At 35.0% G+C, this 18,218-nt stretch overlaps 2 protein-coding genes across 5 annotated transcripts; both read left to right on the forward strand.

The window, feature by feature from the left end:
- The first annotated feature begins 1,214 nt into the window (after positions 1-1,214).
- On the forward strand, positions 1,215-11,655 carry LOC110723058 (probable protein phosphatase 2C 60). 3 transcript variants are annotated; one of them, XM_021902334.1, is made up of 11 exons: positions 1,215-1,602; positions 2,624-2,747; positions 5,750-5,813; positions 7,119-7,227; positions 7,812-7,965; positions 8,760-8,885; positions 9,042-9,165; positions 10,060-10,136; positions 10,341-10,393; positions 10,768-10,822; positions 11,052-11,655. In XM_021902334.1, exons 2-11 carry the CDS (start codon positions 2,631-2,633, stop codon positions 11,283-11,285), a joined length of 1,113 nt encoding a protein of 370 aa, XP_021758026.1. In that variant the 5' UTR covers positions 1,215-1,602; positions 2,624-2,630; the 3' UTR covers positions 11,286-11,655. The 3 variants fall into 3 exon arrangements, with proteins under 3 accessions (XP_021758026.1, XP_021758028.1, XP_021758027.1); XM_021902335.1 differs by lacking the exon at positions 1,215-1,602 and adding an exon at positions 1,702-1,841; XM_021902336.1 differs by lacking the exons at positions 10,768-10,822; positions 11,052-11,655 and having other exon boundaries at positions 1,218-1,602; positions 10,341-10,397.
- A 2,034-nt stretch (positions 11,656-13,689) lies between these two features.
- LOC110723060 (cilia- and flagella-associated protein 251-like) lies at positions 13,690-18,070 on the forward strand. 2 transcript variants are annotated; one of them, XM_021902338.1, is made up of 4 exons: positions 13,691-14,001; positions 14,327-14,515; positions 14,639-14,817; positions 15,938-18,070. In XM_021902338.1, exons 1-4 carry the CDS (start codon positions 13,995-13,997, stop codon positions 17,048-17,050), a joined length of 1,488 nt encoding a protein of 495 aa, XP_021758030.1. In that variant the 5' UTR covers positions 13,691-13,994; the 3' UTR covers positions 17,051-18,070. The 2 variants fall into 2 exon arrangements, with proteins under 2 accessions (XP_021758029.1, XP_021758030.1); XM_021902337.1 differs by having other exon boundaries at positions 13,690-14,001; positions 14,327-14,817.
- Positions 18,071-18,218: the final 148 nt, after the last annotated feature.

Here is an 18,218-nt window from a genome sequence, read left to right on the forward strand (position 1 = left end):
AGTTGCAAGACTGATTATGGATAAAGGCCGAGGGCTTAGTGATGGGAAGATTATGATGATTAATTTGTATGCATCTTTTGGTTAATGGGAAGAGCGGCTAGGTGGAGGGAAATGATGGACGTGAAGGACTGAAGGGGGTGTCAAAACTGCTGGTTTGTGGCGTCATTGAGCCCAACAGAAAAACGCATAGGTTTTTGGATGGGGAGTCAAGTTAGACTAAAGAGTTCAGGTGGTAGTCTTACAGATTGTCCCTATGTTATTGTTATTCTTTTGTAACTTTTTCTCAATGTTCAAGTGAAATACTTCTTCCGTCTCTATATATAGTAGTCGGTGTTTATTCCCAAGGTTAGGGTGTTGGGAAAACTACGAAATCGAAATAGTTACTCCTAAGACTAAGTGAATCATTCACACAGTAGAATGAATATTTGATTGATGACTTTTTAGAGTAATTTGTTGTGGATAATTCAGCTGATTAAGATCTGATTATGATTTGCCTTTATTTTTTAAGGCCTACTTTTTGCACAAAGGCTCTTTCTTAGCATGATCCTTGAAAGAAGCATTCTAGTTCTGACTCTGACTACAGGGTATACAGCTCACCACTTTTTTTTTACTCTTTTTTTTCTTTTTTTTTTGGCAATCAGTTTTCAGGTGCCAGCAAGCCACCTCTTCCTTTTTCTCACATCTCTTTTTATTTGATGTATATAAATTGGCTCTCTTTTTGGATTTTTTTTTTCTAGGACAATTGTTAATCTTTATTACGGAGTATGAATTACTTGTAAATAAAAAATTCTTTTATTTTTCTAGGATCATGTTTTTCTTACATTTAGGGATCGCAATATGAAATATTGATGTTGACAAGATTTGTTCCAACAAACCAACTCATTGATACCATCCATAAAAGTTTTATTCCACGTCATTGATACAATCCATAAACTTTATAAACCCAAACCTAGCTCTTATATTAGCGTATTATATGTGTAATACTTCATATAATTCAGTAATTATTCTCCATCTAATTACTACTTGTAGAAATCTAAACACGCACTCCTCATTGGATGCATTAACCGACGGCTTTTATTGTAAGTGTAATTATATCATTCAATTATTGCTCTCGATCTATTCTTATTAATTAATCTAAGCACAAACCCAACCCAATCTTATCGACCATAATCGTTTGTAACTTTGTATAATACTTCATATCATTCCATACATTGTGATTATTTTTCAACAAAAAAAAAAAGGTAAAAAAAAGAGAGAATATCCTCGAAAAAGAAAGTAGTCCTAGAAAATTTCTCATAAACAAAAGCAAACCCAGCAGGCAGCAGCCATATCCTCTTCGTTTTCTGGATTGGCCCATTTCACTTTCAATCCTTTTCATCACATCAAATATCCACCAATTATTTTATTAATTCCTCATTTCTCAGAAGATAAACTGTAAATCTTTTTCTTAATTTTTTTGTGTGTTAATTATTGTTTAATCTGCTTTTTTCGAGGGTATAATAATGATAGATTAATGGTACTTGTCCTATAAATCTATATACACTAAACTTTTCACTTTCTCTCTCCTAATTTCTGGACTTGATCAACATTTCTAGTAGTCAAGTAAGTAGTAATATACTCTAGTTTCATTTTCCAATTTTCAATTATATATTTTTTTAATAATTTTTTTGACTTTTTGTCTATTTTTCTAACTTTAATCAACTGGGGTCTGCATAATTCTGTAATTTTAAAGTATAATCAACTGGGGTTTCCATAATTCTATTATTTTGAAGTTTAATTAGCTGGGTTTCTTTAATTCTGCAATGCTTGGAAATACCCAGTTGTGATTTGCTTTAATGGAGGTTGTTTATGCTTAGATCAGTGAATTTTTTGTGTAATTTGATCTGGGTTTTCTGTAGTGGATCCAATTTTGCTGAACTGTGTAATGGGTCGATTTGTTTTGTTGTTCATTCTTGTTTGAGATTGTAGCATAAAATTATTGTTGCTTCCTAATTGTACTGAGAAATTCTATTTGAAAGAGAGAATAATTGTGTTAGTTGCTGTAGAAATTTGGCAATTGGTTGAGTTCCGTGCATACATGTGTTTCTTGATGTTTATAGTTGGCAGTTAGAAGAAAATTGAGTTTCTTGAGGTATTGGCATTTGGTCGAGTTCGGTGCATGTTTGTGTTTCTTGATGTAGATATTTGGCAATTGGTCCTCCAATTATTGTGTTTCTTGATGTAAAATTGTACATATTTGGCAATTGGTCGAGTTCAATACTCCCTCTATCCCTAAATTACACTCCTACTTCTAGCATTTATTCCTCACATAATAGAGAGAAGTATGAATGTAATTTAGGGGCGGAGGGAGTACATGATTGTATTTCTTGACGTAGATGTTTGGCAATTGGTCTAATTACTGTGTTTCTTGATGTAATTTAACCTAAATGCTTTTGTTTTGGATAATTACGTGTAATTCTTGGAGCTCTTATCCAGATTTTGGCCTTTTGTTTTTTATTTTAAAATTCCTTTACTTTGCCACAGGTGATACCTTATACTGAGTACTGAGAACTAGATGGTTCTGTAGTTGGTTTTAGGAATTTTTTTGTGTTTGAAGTTTAAGAGTTTTTTTGTTTGGTTTCAGCTAAAAGATGGGTGTCTACCTTAGCACACCTAAGACTGAGAAATTCTCCGAGGATGGTGAAAACAGTAAGGTTAGATTTGGATTGTCTTCAATGCAAGGTTGGCGTACGACCATGGAAGATGCTGTGAGTAGCTTATCTTTTTAAATCTATTTTGTAATGAGCAATTTAGTGTAAAGTTATACGAAGTATCTGCTATAAAGAGGTTTGTATAGCTTATTGAAGAACTAAATGCATGAGTCTATGTGATCAATAGACACTATTTGCAATAACCTTATATTTCAAATGTACTTTATTTTAATTATTGTTGTTAGCATATAATGGAACACCTAACACACCAAATTTCTTATATTTGTTTTATCCTTATATCACTATGGCTTCTAATATACATTTAACATATAGGAGTATATAATTTTTGACAGAGAATGTTTAACTTCCACTTCCTATTGAGGATCAATTAGTCCTCTTACATTCAAAGAATAAATATAATAGTTTATGAGAGTATTGTTGCCAGGGATTACCTGTTCATCATGGCCTTGCAGGCTATTACCCGTTTCCTAATTCAATTCACTATCAGTAACTTCTTCATTCTCATAAAGAAAATTGAAAAGTATTTTTCACATAGATAACAGGCTGCTTTCCTGAGTCTAGAGACTTCCACCCTGCTGCAGGATAGAGGTCTTGGCCCTAGTGGGAGGGACAGATTGATGTGGTGAAGTGGTAGAATTCACAAACAATGATACATACATTTTTCAATTAATTGGTTTGGAACCACATTAGTTCTGGGCAGAATATGCTGGCTGAGGAAGCACCTAAGTATTTAAGTCATGACCAACCAATGAATAAGCTTTAAAATTGGTAATACCTTGCTGTTCCTGCAGGCCACTATGAGGATCTTCAGTCCAAATGCTAGAAGCTAAAGATTAACATCCATTTTTGCCGCCCTTATTTGCTTAGATGTGTTCTGAGTAGCATATAATGGAACACTATCACTAATAAACTACTTATTCTAGTCTATTATCAGCACTTAAATAGTGGTGAGGCAAGTTAGGCAGCTATATCCATACAAAAATCACCATTTTCTCATAGCCTAGGAGTCCATGGTTTAACAAGTATGGGTATTGAGAAGAAGATATGCTGTATTCAGTAAATCACTGCATTTTGTCATCCATAGATTGAAAGTGAATGACAAAATAACCTTCAACAAGAAGGAATACCTCTTATTTAGTAGAAAAGGCTCCAATTAGAAGCTATGAATGAAAAAGCTGCAACCTTAGGAGTCACACCTAGAACAAACAGAACAACGGAAGCATTCCGATTTTCAACCATCTTACCGAGCTCCTCTTAATTGCGCAAATTATCTTCACGTATTTCATCACAAGTGCCACAAAACCATGGGTAACTTCCTTTGATGCAGGTATGAATCCAGAATCCCCAAATAGATTGGACCAAGGATCTCTAGGAATTTTTTTTTTGTAGTATTCAATCCCTCTACTTCTCCAGTTCCTAGATTAAGCGTCTTACTGACCCTGTCCTGATTGCTGACTTTTAAGTTTTGATGTACTGCTGCACTTGACACTAAGGCCTGCAGTATCTTCTGAACCCATCCTCCCAAATTTAGAAGAAAGTCTCTACTACTTGATTCATATCATGAATAGCTTGTTCAGTATTGTTATTGATTGGTCCAACACTGGGATAAACTGCTGGCCTCAACTCTACTTGACCCAAAATTGGGGTTAATCTAAGGTGCTCCTCATTTATTATCGGGTCAGCCATTGTTGCTAGTTGATTGCAAGATGGTGAATTATATGGTGGTTATACCTGAGCTGTTATTTTGCAGCTGGCTTCTTCTTTATCCTCATTAATGGAGGAGGTGCTTATATCACCCTAACCCACCCTTTAGCAGGGGAGAAATTCTAAATTAATATAAGCCTGATAGATTGAGATTGCTTAAGCTGGAGATATTCTAAATTAATATTAGCCTGATCTAGTATAATGTAAACTTTTAAAAGAATGAGATTGCTTAAGCTATAGTCTGGTTCCAATTTTGCTATGGCACCTGTTCTTGTATAATCCCAGAATCCCTTTAGTAACCAATCTGATCTTGACTCTGTTCAATCATGCTTGTCTGTGAATCTGTGATACAAATGTGCTAAACTGATTGACATTAATACTGTCCTTTCCCCAGCCCCCCTGTTTCTCTTTAATTCTGTGTGTGTGTGTGTTGGGGGGGGGGGATCCTTAGCAACCTAGTCTTACTAATTTCTGACTGGTTTCTGCACTGTGCAAGTTTGCGTAGTCCAGGCCCCAGGTTAATGGTTGACTCTAGTCATTTCTATTTGGGATGTAAATATCTTAGCTGCAAGTGCTGCTAGGTTGATGACATTAAGGTATTTGGGTTTTGTTAAGTTTGATATGAGAATGGTTTCCATAATAGATTATGGACACCCAAGTTTTTTTCCCATCACATAGTAACTTGCCTATTTTAACTTTTTGCAAAGCTGTATTGATCTGGGTGATTTAATTAACAACACGATGGGATAGATGGGTAGAGGGAGGTGATCGGGTCAATATGCATTTATTGCCAAAGAGGATTAGTGGACATTTAAATGAGATAAACTAAAAAAGAATGGACAACAATCGTTTTGGGATTGATGAAGGTTTTCTTCCTCTAATGAAGGACTGATTTTCTAGTAGAATGAGCTGTGAAATTTTCCTAAATAGCTAAATGTCCTTTTACTCATGCTGCGAAACAGCATATGTCAAGTAGTCTATTTGTAGACACATATCCTTATGGTTTTGTCTGATCTTTGTGTCCATATTGTTACTTTTTAGTGATGTTCATAATTTTGCTACCTCGCTTGACGAAAAAATTGCAACCTCTGATATACGTATGCCATCCCACTCTACTCTTTCAAGATTTAGCCCCTTAAATGTTCGAGCCCTTCGAGGTGTGAGTTTTTCTTATCATGAGGGGAATTAAAACTTGAGTAGTTGAGTATATGTAAGATCTCTGATACATGGCTTGTTTCTGGATCTCTCTATATCACTTCCACTTGAACTTCTTTTTCATCCTGAGATATTGCTTCTTAATAGTATTTGACTGAATTCGTAATCTGTTTTTCTAGCATGCTGCCTTTCCCGATCTGGATGATTCAACTTCATTCTTTGGCGTTTATGATGGTCATGGAGGTAAGTAGTTGAAGCTTATTCTATTTCTTTCAGGAGTTGTGCATGTTCGTATTATATATGCGGTTTATATCAACCTTGACCTCCTTGACATAAGAGTTAAGACTGTGTCGATTGTTGAAAGTTAACACTTGATTGTATATATTGATTGTTGACATTTACTATATTCATTGCCATAAGAGTTAATTTGTGTGGTTGGAACTGTGGTTGTGTTTGTTTTAAATTTTTAATAGGTTACATAGAAGATTCATATTATGAAATCATCTTGTTAGTTATGTTATCATGAATCTTTGTGGAGGAATTATTTGCAAATTGTATGCTTGTACAATCTGTGATCAATGATTTGTGTTTGATGTAGATTAACCTGTTATTAGTTTGCATGATATGATAAAACGACAATCCTTTCTACTTTTCTGCAAGCCCATTTGCTTTGATCCTGCTAGCTTTTTGCATTCATTGATCATTCTTTCCTTACAGGAAAATGTTGTTTGTGATGAATTATTAAAATGCCGTGATGATCTGAAATATTTACTCTTTTGTTACTTGACCCATAGCTCTTGACACAATATTTAAGGATTGGAGAGAGACAATGTAGTTTGTGCACATGGTTTACCTTATTATTCTTTGAAAGCACATGAATTGCTGAACCCACATGCACTTACGAAGGGTAATTTAATGAATCTAACTACCAGAAGCTTACCAATATACTATGGGTCAAGTAATATGACATTTCCATTTTAGGATTGTTAGTCAAGTAAATAAAACAGAGGAAGTATTGATTATACATTGGCCTGTCACACAAAGACGAAAAGAAAAGCTCTTCAAATGTTCAAAATTATTTCAATACATTGCTAAACTGATTGTTGTAGTAAGCTGATCAGCGTCTTCAAAAATTATTACCATGCAAGTTAGATTTTGATGTTATATCCTCACTTTTCTATTCTTTGGGGCTTGATCGTAGCACACTAATGTATTTGAAATCTGCTTAACTAGTTACTGACTTGCTGTACTTGGCGACCCTGTAGATGGATATTTCAGACTTTCAGTTGCTAAATTTTCTTAGTATTAGCGAAATTTTTAAATCTTTTCAACAATTCTCTCCCATGTCTCAGAAATTACATGACTGCAGATTCATTGATTGATATTATTTATTACCTTTTGGCTTATCATGTATGTCATATTTGAAGTTCTGTAACTTCTGTTCCTAAAAAGTTGATTATTTTGACGCTGCTTTTATTAGGTTGATGTTTGGTGAATTTGTTGTCATTTATTGAATTCAGTTCTCATGCAAATCTTCTATTTCTGCAGGTAAGGTAGTAGCCAAGTTCTGTGCGAAATTCCTTCATCAACAAGTGCTTAAGAGTGAAGCATATTCTGCTGGAGACTTATCAACAGCTCTGCAAAAATCTTTCTTTAGGTGATTATATATTTACTTTGGGATTATGGACTTTAATATTATCTATTTTCCTTTGGTTTTGGTGGATCAAGATTCTTTTTGAAAATTTGAGAAAGCCTCACGTATATGCTTTTGTAAATACAATTTTGCATCTGGTCAGTGCCTTTAGGTCATTTGAAAAGTCTTGACAAAAGTAAACTGCATTAACATGCCAACATGGTATTATTGTTTGACAGGTCAACATTGCTTAGTGCTCCATCTTATATCCTGCATTACTGCTCACGTAGATTCTCATGTTTGCACTATTAGAAACGTCTAGATTAATAATGTGCGTATATTGATTGGGATAGGCTAAAGGCTTTAATATCAGCAGTTTTGACTTCAAGTTTCCTGAACTATCTCCCCCCCAACCCACCCCACCTACCCCCACCCCTGTGTGTGCCCAAGAGAATTTCACTTCAATAGCACACTAGATGAAGAGGAAGATAACCTTCTTAAAGCATATGTAGTTTATATGACTCAATCTATGTGACTCAGATACCTTTTCACTATTTACTGGTCTAATTCATCTGCTTTACTTGCTCTGTTGGTGCTTTGATAATCAGAATGGATGAAATGATGCGTGGACAAAGAGGGTGGAGAGAGTTGGCTGTTCTGGGTGATAAAATAAACAAATTCACTGGAATGATAGAGGGGCTAATATGGTCTCCAAGAGCTGCTGATGGCAATGGGCATGATGATGATTGGGCCCATGAAGATGTGGGTACTTTTATTAGTTGACAAAAATAGTAGTTAAAAAGTATAATTTTATGAAACATTAGTGTGTATATGTGATTTTGTTTCTGCTTCTATTCTTTTTTTTTTTTAGTATCTTGAGCTCTTAAGCATATTCCTGTTTTGAGCCACTGTTATCTTATTTAGTGAACAACTTGTTGATGTGGGGGAGTCATAGATTGGAGTTTCAACTTTTGTTCGTTTCTGATGAATTTTAATTATCATCATATGATCTTCTTAGGCTTGAAGCAATACAAGTTTTGTCTCGTGTGTTTTTCCTTTTTAAATTAATGGGTTTAAACAATTGGTTTGATCTGTTTGACATCTTCTTTGTTGATTTAATCAATGTTTTAGTGCATCAATTCTTCCATCCTTTTTTTAGTGGAGTAACATTGTATTTCATTTATTGCTTTTACTGTTGCTAAAATGATGACTCAATTGTTTCTGTTATATTTTGTGGTTACTCAGGTCTCATACAGTCATACTTTTTCCTAGTCTTAACTGAAAATCAATGTTCAATAACTTGTGCCTACACCACCCCCCCCCCCCCCCCAAAAAAAAAAAGAAACCTACGAAGGATAAAGGTCCAGTGCTTAGGCAATGTAATAAAGCAACATCCCAGATGTGTGCTAAATCTAGTCCAAGGACTATAATCTGTGATCATAGGATGCTTTTGCAACATTTGATTTTTTTTATCTATCAAAAGATATCCATGCTTCACAGATTGATGTGCTACTATATTGTTATTCTTGCTCTGACTTAGTTGGTATGTCAACCAGGGGCCTCATTCAGAATTTTCTGGTCCTACTTCTGGAAGCACTGCTTGTGTGGCTGTTATTAGGGGAAACCAACTTCTTGTGGCCAATGCTGGTGATTCCCGTTGTGTAATCTCCAGAAAGGGTCAGGTATATTTTGATATTCCCACTTCTTGAGCAAACAAACTAATATCCAAGAAGTATTTCAGCACATAACTATCTGATATTCTGTAACTACGTGATTTATAACAAATCACAGTATAATTTTCTTGGTTTCTTGATTTTGTCATCCTATACCATTCACAGGCTTATAATTTGTCTAGAGATCACAAACCTGAACTGGATGCTGAGAAGGAAAGAATAATAAGAGCTGGCGGGTTTATCCATGCAGGACGGGTAAATGGCAGTCTGAACCTTGCAAGAGCTATAGGTACTTAAGCTCATGCCTTTTTTTATTTTTTATATGTTGGAATTTTTTCTGCCCAATCTTTTTGGGAGATAACTTGTCAGTTTCCTTGTACTGATATCAGATTATCAGAGATATGATACTCCGGAGTCTTACAAGTTTCCTATTCTTCTTTAATGCTGATGAGTGGTACTTGAACCCAGAGGCGGACCTTCACTAGGGGACAAGGGGATCGGGGTGGGGGGGGGGGGGGGGAGGAGGAGGGGTTGGATGTCAATGGTGTGGTTGGTTGGTTTCCTTTCTGTAAAAGTTGAAAATTTTAAATTTTGATGGAGATCATTTTCAAATTAAGAAAAGTAGTTTACAACTTCCTAGGTTAACTAAACAACAAACCTTGTTACGTGACAAACATAGAATTTAAGGTAGTGTTTGGATACAGAGAGTGTGGGATGGGATGTGGGCTAAGTATTACAACTTTTAATCAATGTTTGTTTCAAATCCCTAATCCAAAGGCTGTTTAAGAGCATCTAATAATTGGGAACAATTCCAGATTTGAAATTCTTTGAACATCCAAACGCTAGATTTATCAAATTCTAGATTTTCAAATGAAATTTTTGTATCCAAAGAGGGCATAATGCTATTTAACTACTTCATAACAAGTGATCAACTCTGTCATTAAACAGTTTGTTTAGTTACCAGCTTGTGTGCTTTAGAGTTTAGTGTCACTTAGGTCGAGCTTGATTCTAGTTACTTAGCGTATTCAAACTGCAGTTGCAGTTGACCCAACCTAAAGCTTAAGTTAAGCTTACCTGCTACATCACAATCACACCTGTAGAAGTGATTGAAATACCTGGATAGAATATATTTTATATCAGAAATGAATTTTCGTTAATTATTAACGTTGGCTCACTTGGACAGGTGACATGGAGTTCAAGCAAAATAAATTTCTTCCTGTTGAAAAGCAAGTTGTAACAGCAAATCCAGACATTAATGCGGTTAGTATATCACTGCAATACGTTTATATTTGTAAATTGTAATTGTTATGTCTTCGTCTGGTTAGTTTCTCAAATATAACTAAGTTATGTCTGCCACCAGTTTTGTTTTGAATTGTCGTTGTTCTCCTTTTATAGTTACAACTTACAAGTTCCAATCACATATGAGCTCTGATAATCCCTCTTTTCTGTTCCTTCTCAATTTAGGTTGAACTTTGTGATGATGATGATTTTATGGTGCTAGCTTGTGATGGCATATGGTAAGCATTTCAAGCCTTCCCTTAATTTTTACGAGCTATGGTTTACAAGTTAATCCTTTCATGCCACCCTGCAATGTAAATGGCCAGTTACTCTTCCTGCAATTATATGCTGTAACTAGTTCATGTTTGGTTTGGATTGGATGTAACCACATCTTAAGCAACTTCTCTTTTTATCATCCTCATTAAGTCCCTGTCTGATTGATATAAATTAATGCTTAATGTTGGTCAATTGATAAATTTACAACAGATAATGTGCTAGCTTTCACTTGGTGCATTGTTGCTTTATATTTTGTTTAAAATATACTCTATCTTATTTTCGGTTCCCTTACAATTCTTGCTATATGGTTACTGATTACTCTGTTGGTTGTTCAAAGGGACTGCATGTCAAGCCAGCAGCTTGTCGACTTTGTACATGAACAATTGAGCACGGTAAGTCAAAACTGTTTGGCACAATTTTGTTTATAAATTCAAAATAATGTATTTTCCAATAATTTAACTTTGGTTGCATGAGTTGCATCTTACATGATGCTCTAAATTCCATTACTACTCTTCAAGCAGTAACTCCTTTTACTCCAAACATAAATTAGAATTTCTGGAATGATAGATGCGGGAGATCTTTGTGAGTAACTTTTTATGACAATGTGTCTGAACGGTGCAGGAAACTAAACTATCTGCAGTTTGCGAGAGAGTGATGGACAGGTGTTTGGCCCCTTCAACTGCTGGCGGAGAAGGCTGTGACAACATGACAATGATCCTGGTTCAGTTCAAGAAACCCATACAGCCAAATGCCCCTGCATCTACAAATGAGGAGCCATCACCATCCGAGCCAAGCCAGCCCGTGACTGAAGCTGATAATTCCAAACAAGAACCAGAACAGACTGAAGCAAGCTAATTTGATAAATCACATATAACATGCAGAATTGTTCGCTGTTAATTTTTCAGGTTGTTGTAAATGAAGCTGACTCAACATGAAGATATGACTCAACTGCTGGTAATATACATCTGTTCTACTATGGTGCATATAATGAAAAACTGGAGCTTAATAGGATGTACAGATTTTTGGTGTTAATCATGTTCTTTCCAGGATTAGGAAAATATGCAGACTATTTATTGACGCTGATTACTACATAATGTCTTCTTGTTTGTGGTTATTCTCTTTTTTTTCTGCTGTTTTTTCAATGATATAACCTGTCAAAGTGTCCAAGTGGTAGACTTGACTATTTAGGAAGACTTCCATGAATAAAATGTCGAGCATTCATTCTCGCGTTGTGGCATTAAGGATCTTATGGGGTACCTATGATGAAATGAATAACTAGAGTGTATCATGGGTTATACAGAGTAAAGAAGGAAGAAGAAACACCACAAAATTCTCGACTTAGACCTAGTCAGTTAAACCTGTGCTAGCGATAACTGAAGATCAAACTTCTACACCATTTTTACTTATCCAAAGCATAAAGTTTATTCTATGGACTATGTCGCCATATAACAACCCAAGGAATGTTGAATGATCATTCAAATTTTTGTGTACCTTTTCCAAAATTGAGTAAACCATAAATTGATATACTTGCATAAGAATCAACAAGTTAAACCAATTTGTAACTCATGCTTCCCCTATCTGTCTCACCCAATAGAATCAAATCCTCATCCTAATTCGCCTCACCCAATAAGAATCGAATTCTCATCCTAGGGTGGAAATTGAGGGATCTTATTTTTTATATTTTGAGATAAACTTTTCAAAAATGGTGTTGTAGTACAACTATAATGAAGTTTAGATGCCCAAGTATGATTGATACCTCTTTTTTCCATTTGCATTTCTTCAATAAAATTTCATTTACTTTAATCATTCATCCTCACTAATATTTGACTTTGATGTTGAACAAGGCACAATGTTAACTTCACAATTTTTTCTCTATTGATATATTTGATTAGTCAGTAACATAATATAATTCATATAGAGTTGATGCTACGGAAACATATGATGGGACTAATTTGACAACTTGATATTTAATTCATTTCAAATTGATCACAACTCTTTTTATTCGTTTAAGATGAATTTGAACAATTCCTTGTTGAGAAATGATCCAGTAATATCTTTTTTTTTTTTTTTTTTTACATATAAGCTTAAGCAAATTACATATAATTATTAAAGGACGAAAGACTATTGCATGATGTAGTAGCTAAGTCATGAGCTTGCTGGACCAAGTCCCGTGGAACCTTATGGACGCAGCACCAATCAAAGCATGTACTCATCTGTCGAATTCGGTCTGCCGTCCATCGAAGACCAATATCACTTACCTGTGAGTTCCTCAGTAGCAGAATCATAGACGCTGAGTCCGTGTATATAGTTACCGCTTTCAAGGACTTTGCTGCCGCCCAATGTAAACCTTGTAGACAGGCGTTCATCTCCAATAATATCAAATTGCTCATTGGATTCCACTTTATATTACAAAATCTCACTCCCTTATATCACACAATAATAAAAATAAAATAAAATCTCCATGAAATCTGTCTAGGCTACATTTAGTCAACAACATTTATATACACCCGGAAGTACATAGAGGTAAGTTCACCCCCTCGTACATTATTTTTTAGCTTATTACATACTTTATCATTTTATAGGTTAACATACATTAAGATCAATATTTAGTCAAATCAAATGATGATTTGATCAAATCAAATTATCAGATAATAAGGTGAATTATACGAACCATAGTTATTATAGTGCCACTTCATGGCTTAAAACATACTTAATAAGGTGAAGTATACAAGTTTTTTTTTTTTTTTTAATCTTAAAAATATGTGCAACAAACCACTACTAGAGTACTCGGTAGTATATTTAATTCAAACTAGCATGAAATTACAAGTGTTGTAATAAAAATAAGAATAAAAAAAATTGAGGGACTAGGGAGGCAACTAATGATCAGTTCCTTTTTTGCATCAAAAAAAAAAAATGACTAGTTCCTTTTCGTTACATTTTGATCAGAATCATGCAGTTCAGTTCAAGCTAAAGTAGTTTAATTAAGTAAATTAAATTAATTCCATAAAAGTCAAAACATAGAATTGCAAATTTGAGTTCCTCAAACAGTCAAAGACTCAAAATAGTTTGTACTTTGTACTCTGTATTAAAGAAATAAAGAATACACGATTTGAGTGTTCGACCCACAACATTATACATGCATTGAGAACAACAAAACTACAAAAGGCAACTGATAAAAATGTCATAGTTTTTGGTGCATACAAAAAGTTTTTTTTTTTTTTTTTTTTTTTTTTTTTTTTTTTTTTTGGGATGTTGCAATTTTATTTTATTCGATTCTTTTTATTTCATTCCAAAAACAATTAAACTTTATTCGATTCTTTATTTTTAATTTTATTTTATTTTATTGGGTGCATACTGCAATTAATTCTCAATTAAACTTTCTAAAAAAAAAACTCAATTAAACTCTTCACTTCCTCAGTTTATCTCATTCACTCTGTTTCTCTTTCCTTAATAATTTCCTCTGTCATTTCCCCCAAATTAATTCATAATAATTCAATTTCTCAGGAAAAAAAACCCAATTCAATTTCATCTTCTCTCACATTCTTGTTTGATCATAATTTTCCAATGACAGGTTAGTTTTTGTAAATCAATTATTGAATTGAATTTGTTAAACCCCAAAAAACCCAGATTCCCAAAATTTTAATTTTTTATCTGTTCTTGATGATTTATTTGCTAACCCCATTAAATTAAGAACTAAAAAATCCCAGAAATTTGCTAAAACCCCAAAAACATAAAGAATTAAGCTTTTCTTGATAATTTGCTAAACCCCAAATTAAACAGAAATTAGCAACAACAAAATAATTTAAGCTTTGTGACAATTTGCTAAACCCCTGTTAAAATCTTAATAGTTCAAGCTTTTTTTATATAATTTTCTTATCAATAATGTGTTTTTTTAGGGGAAATTCCAGTGAAGAATGAAGAAGATAATGGCGGGAAGAATTCATTGTTAAGGGATGCAATAGAACTAGAGATAGATAAGGAGAAGAAGAAGATTAGGGAAGAGATCATTGCTGCTGAGATCATTCGACGTCGAAAACTCGAAGCCGAGGTTAGAATGGAGCTTATGATGGAGGAAGAAATCATGGGTATGAGGCGTTTTTATAGGGATTCTAATTGTGTTGATCCTTATATGTTAATGAATTATCCATCAGGGTTTTCGGGTTTTCGAGGCGGATCATCTTATTTGCATAATAATTTGCTTAATGTAGGGAATTCTGTTGATGAAATTGGGCAGAAAATGAATTTGGTTGGTGGAACTGATGATGATTCATTGCAAATTAAGAGTAATGTGTTAAATGATGATCATGTTGCAAGTTTGGTTGGTGCTCAATTTGCAGGAAAATCTATGGCTGATTTTGGTGGGAATGAACAGCAAGTGTTGGGTCAGGTGAAATTTTGTTACCATTGTGACTAATTTTGATTTGTTTGTTGCTCGAAATCGTGGAATGTTGTTGTTAATCAATTGTACTCTTTGTTTTTGTTGCATTGTTGATTGTTGATTGTTGTTGGCTTCTATATGATGTGGTAATATGATTCTTTCTGGCTAAGTACTATGAGGATTGAATTGTCGTAATGTTGTAGCTCTTGCCTTTCGAGGGGTAAGGGGGGGGGGGGGGGGGTTGCAAGTAGAGTAAGCATCATGCATGTTGTTGACTTTGACATGTAACGATAAATCTATCTCCGAGATAAATTTCCATTCTCAATGGCAGTTTTATGTTTTGTTTATGTGTGTGTGTGTGTGTCGAGGGGGGGGGGGGGGGGGGGGAGGGAGGTGTTAATGAGATTTCTTAAAGCATATTGGGAAGTTGTTTAAAAAAGATTGCTTGATTTTGGATGAAATGATTCTATCCGGAGACTGAACAAGAATTCCTTGCATGTTGAGTTGTTGACTTGGTCAGATCATAAGCTATTAAGCTGTGTTAGGACTTCTTAGTTCTTACGAAGTATTTCTTAACATGAGCATTAAGAAATCTTATTGAATTACATTTTTGTGCAAATGGCAATGTTGATTTTGTGGTCTATTTATTGGAAGTTAACACCCATGTATACAAGCTTGTGTTTTTGAGATATTTCACTGATTTTCTAGAGCTACGGCTTTTTAGATGATCTTTGTTGGCAGTGATTTTTTTTGGAGGTGTTTCATAATGATTAAGTACTTCATTGTTAACGAGTATGCACTTCTACTATGTCAAACCCAAAATTCATATGCTTATGCAGCAGGATGGCACAAGATCTCAACTTTTGTGGCCATTCTTGTTTATTAATATGTTTAATAGGTCTGAACTTCTCTTTCTTTCAGTCCTTAATGTTCCGTTATGGTGGCTGACCGGCTGGTGAGCGAATAGATTGCTGTTTAGCAGTATCTTATTTGTGCTGTCATATATTTGGTTACCTACTGTTATAGCTAATTGATTGATCTTGATTCTCTCCTCATAGCCCCATCAATTTACATTTTGTGTAAGTCGTTGACATTTGACAAATTTGTGTTCTTTATCATCATTCTGCAGGCTATGCCTAGTTCAGGCATCTCTGGCATGAAAAGGAAAGCTGAAACATCAGTAGCAGGAAGTGATGAAGAGACGGCTTCTGTTGCGAGTAAGGACTTGCAGAAGAAAAAATGGAATTGCTCCTTGTGTGGAGTTTCTGCTACATCAGCAGGAGGGTTGAATCTGCATTTACATGGGAAGAAGCACAAAGCAAAGGAAGCTGTGACTAAATCTGGTGACACAGCCAGCATTAATAGCACTGAAAATAATTCCGTTGAAAATTCAAGGCAGCCTATGGAGCAAGCATTGGAAAGCTTGGCACAGTTTGAGGAGGAAGAGCAAAACCAAGAACAACCAATGGAGGAAGAAAAAACCAAAGTGCAGTCGATGGAGGAAGAAAAAATCAATGTGCAGCCGATGGAGGAAGAGAAGAGCCAAGTTACCAAGAAATGGGAGTGCTCTTTGTGTCAAATATCTGCTACTTCCGAAATACTCCTACATAGTCATCTCCAAGGAAAGAAGCACAAAGCGAAGGAGGCTAGGCTTGGAGTTAGTCAAGGAATGCGCACTGAAACAGATAAGGGAAAGAATGAGAACATACACAAATGGTACTGTTCATTATGCCAAGTATCGGCTGCATCAGAGAAAAACTTGAATGATCATTATAAAGGAAAAAAACACAAGGCTAAGGCAGGGTTGGCTCATCAAGAGGATGGTAATGGGGATTCTGATTCAGTTTTCAGAGAAAAGAGCTTGGAGAGCGAGGAGGGCCTCAATAATGAAGAAGTAACTAATGAAAGTATGAAGCCAGGCAAAAGCCAAGCAAGTGAGCAAGAAATAGTCAACACACTGAACACTGTAAAGATCGGAAAAGATAGGGATAAAGCAGAGACAGAAGAATTGAAGAAAAGTGGTTATAGTCAGGAGATGAATGGGAAACCTGTGAAGTTATGGCACTGCAAGATGTGCAATGAAGGAACTTACGATGAAGCAACAATGGCTAATCACAGAAAGAGTAGTAAACACATGAAATTACTACGAGAGATTGGCGGTGGTCTCATAGTTGTGTCAAATGTGCCGAAGGAAGCAGTAGAAGGTGAGCAAGGCTCCCAAGATGCAGCAGTAGAATGTTGAGCTATATGAGAACAAAATTTGATCTGACAATTGAAAGCTGGTGAATTGGTGAACTAAATAGCACAAAAGGCTAATCTAAGGTTGTTAGATTTATCTTCTCAGTACATTTGCTCTTTTTTTTTTTTTTTTTTTTTTTTTTTTTTTTTTTTTTTTTTTTTTTTTTTTTTTTTTTTTTTAAATGTTATGTAGAATTTAGCAAAGGTTTACCTTTGGCCACGAAAATATGCTTCCATTTCACGGCAATTGACACTTCTAACTAGTTAATAAGAAGTAATCAAAAGAAATGCAGTTGGTTAGAAATTAATCTTCTTGCTATTTGTTGAGATACCACTTATAATTACTAGCCTAGTAATCCATACCATGATTCCATAGTCAGGGACAGAGGTATGGTGTATGATACAGGTTCAAGTGAACGCACTTGTTTATCGAATGATAGCCAAGACAGACCCATTTAATGACACAGGTTACCTCCGGCACTGTCAATATTTGGGTGTGCATACATTACTCAACCATCTGAAACACCCGAATCTGAAACAATTGAGCATTATATTCTGCACTTGATCATTCTCCTCTTTTAGGTATGATGTCGTCATTAAAAGGATCCTACAATCATATTCATTCATACAGTATGTGTACGGTAAGGGATGAAAGATCAGGGGCGTCGTGGCAAGGGAAAAGGGGATCTTTGGCACTTTGCCTCCGAGTTGGTGCAACCGTGCAAGTAAATATCGTAGGATCCTACTAATGTGAAGCTTCACAGTAACAAAGCTAAAATAACTCAAGTAGACAATTTGGGCAAATTTTCCCATAACCACTGCAACCTAAAGCTAGACAGGTGAAACTTGAGATTACTAGTGTCAATGACCTTAAGACACTTCCAAATCCCAGTAATCATTCACAATTCCAAATCATGCTGTGAAGAGTAGATCACATACCATCACATTTGCTTATGCAACCATCAGTATACCATTATGCAACCGGGTATGCAGCTCGACATTGTAGATACCAAAACAGAATAAATGAAGAGAAAACACTGTAAGATCTATTAATCTGTTAGAATGCTGTGCTAAACACTACAGCGTAAAGGGTAAGTAGTCATCACAACCTGAAAGGTATAGAAAAGCATGAATGAAGTGATCTAGATTCATGACAAACAAACTACGTAGTA

This window comes from Chenopodium quinoa, unplaced genomic scaffold (assembly GCF_001683475.1).
Source record: "Chenopodium quinoa cultivar QQ74 unplaced genomic scaffold, ASM168347v1, whole genome shotgun sequence".
Lineage (NCBI taxonomy): Eukaryota > Viridiplantae > Streptophyta > Magnoliopsida > Caryophyllales > Amaranthaceae > Chenopodium > Chenopodium quinoa.

Bases quoted from the DNA above. Each gene is read 5' to 3' on its own strand.
- LOC110723058 (XM_021902334.1), top strand. From the start codon at position 2,631: ATGGGTGTCTACCTTAGCACACCTAAGACTGAGAAATTCTCCGAGGAT. The intron at 8,886-9,041 runs GTATATTTTGAT...TACCATTCACAG, and splicing joins TAATCTCCAGAAAGGGTCAG to GCTTATAATTTGTCTAGAGA. The intron at 10,137-10,340 runs GTTAGTATATCA...TTCTCAATTTAG, and splicing joins CAAATCCAGACATTAATGCG to GTTGAACTTTGTGATGATGA.
- LOC110723060 (XM_021902337.1), top strand. The intron at 14,818-15,937 runs GTGAAATTTTGT...ATCATTCTGCAG, and splicing joins AACAGCAAGTGTTGGGTCAG to GCTATGCCTAGTTCAGGCAT.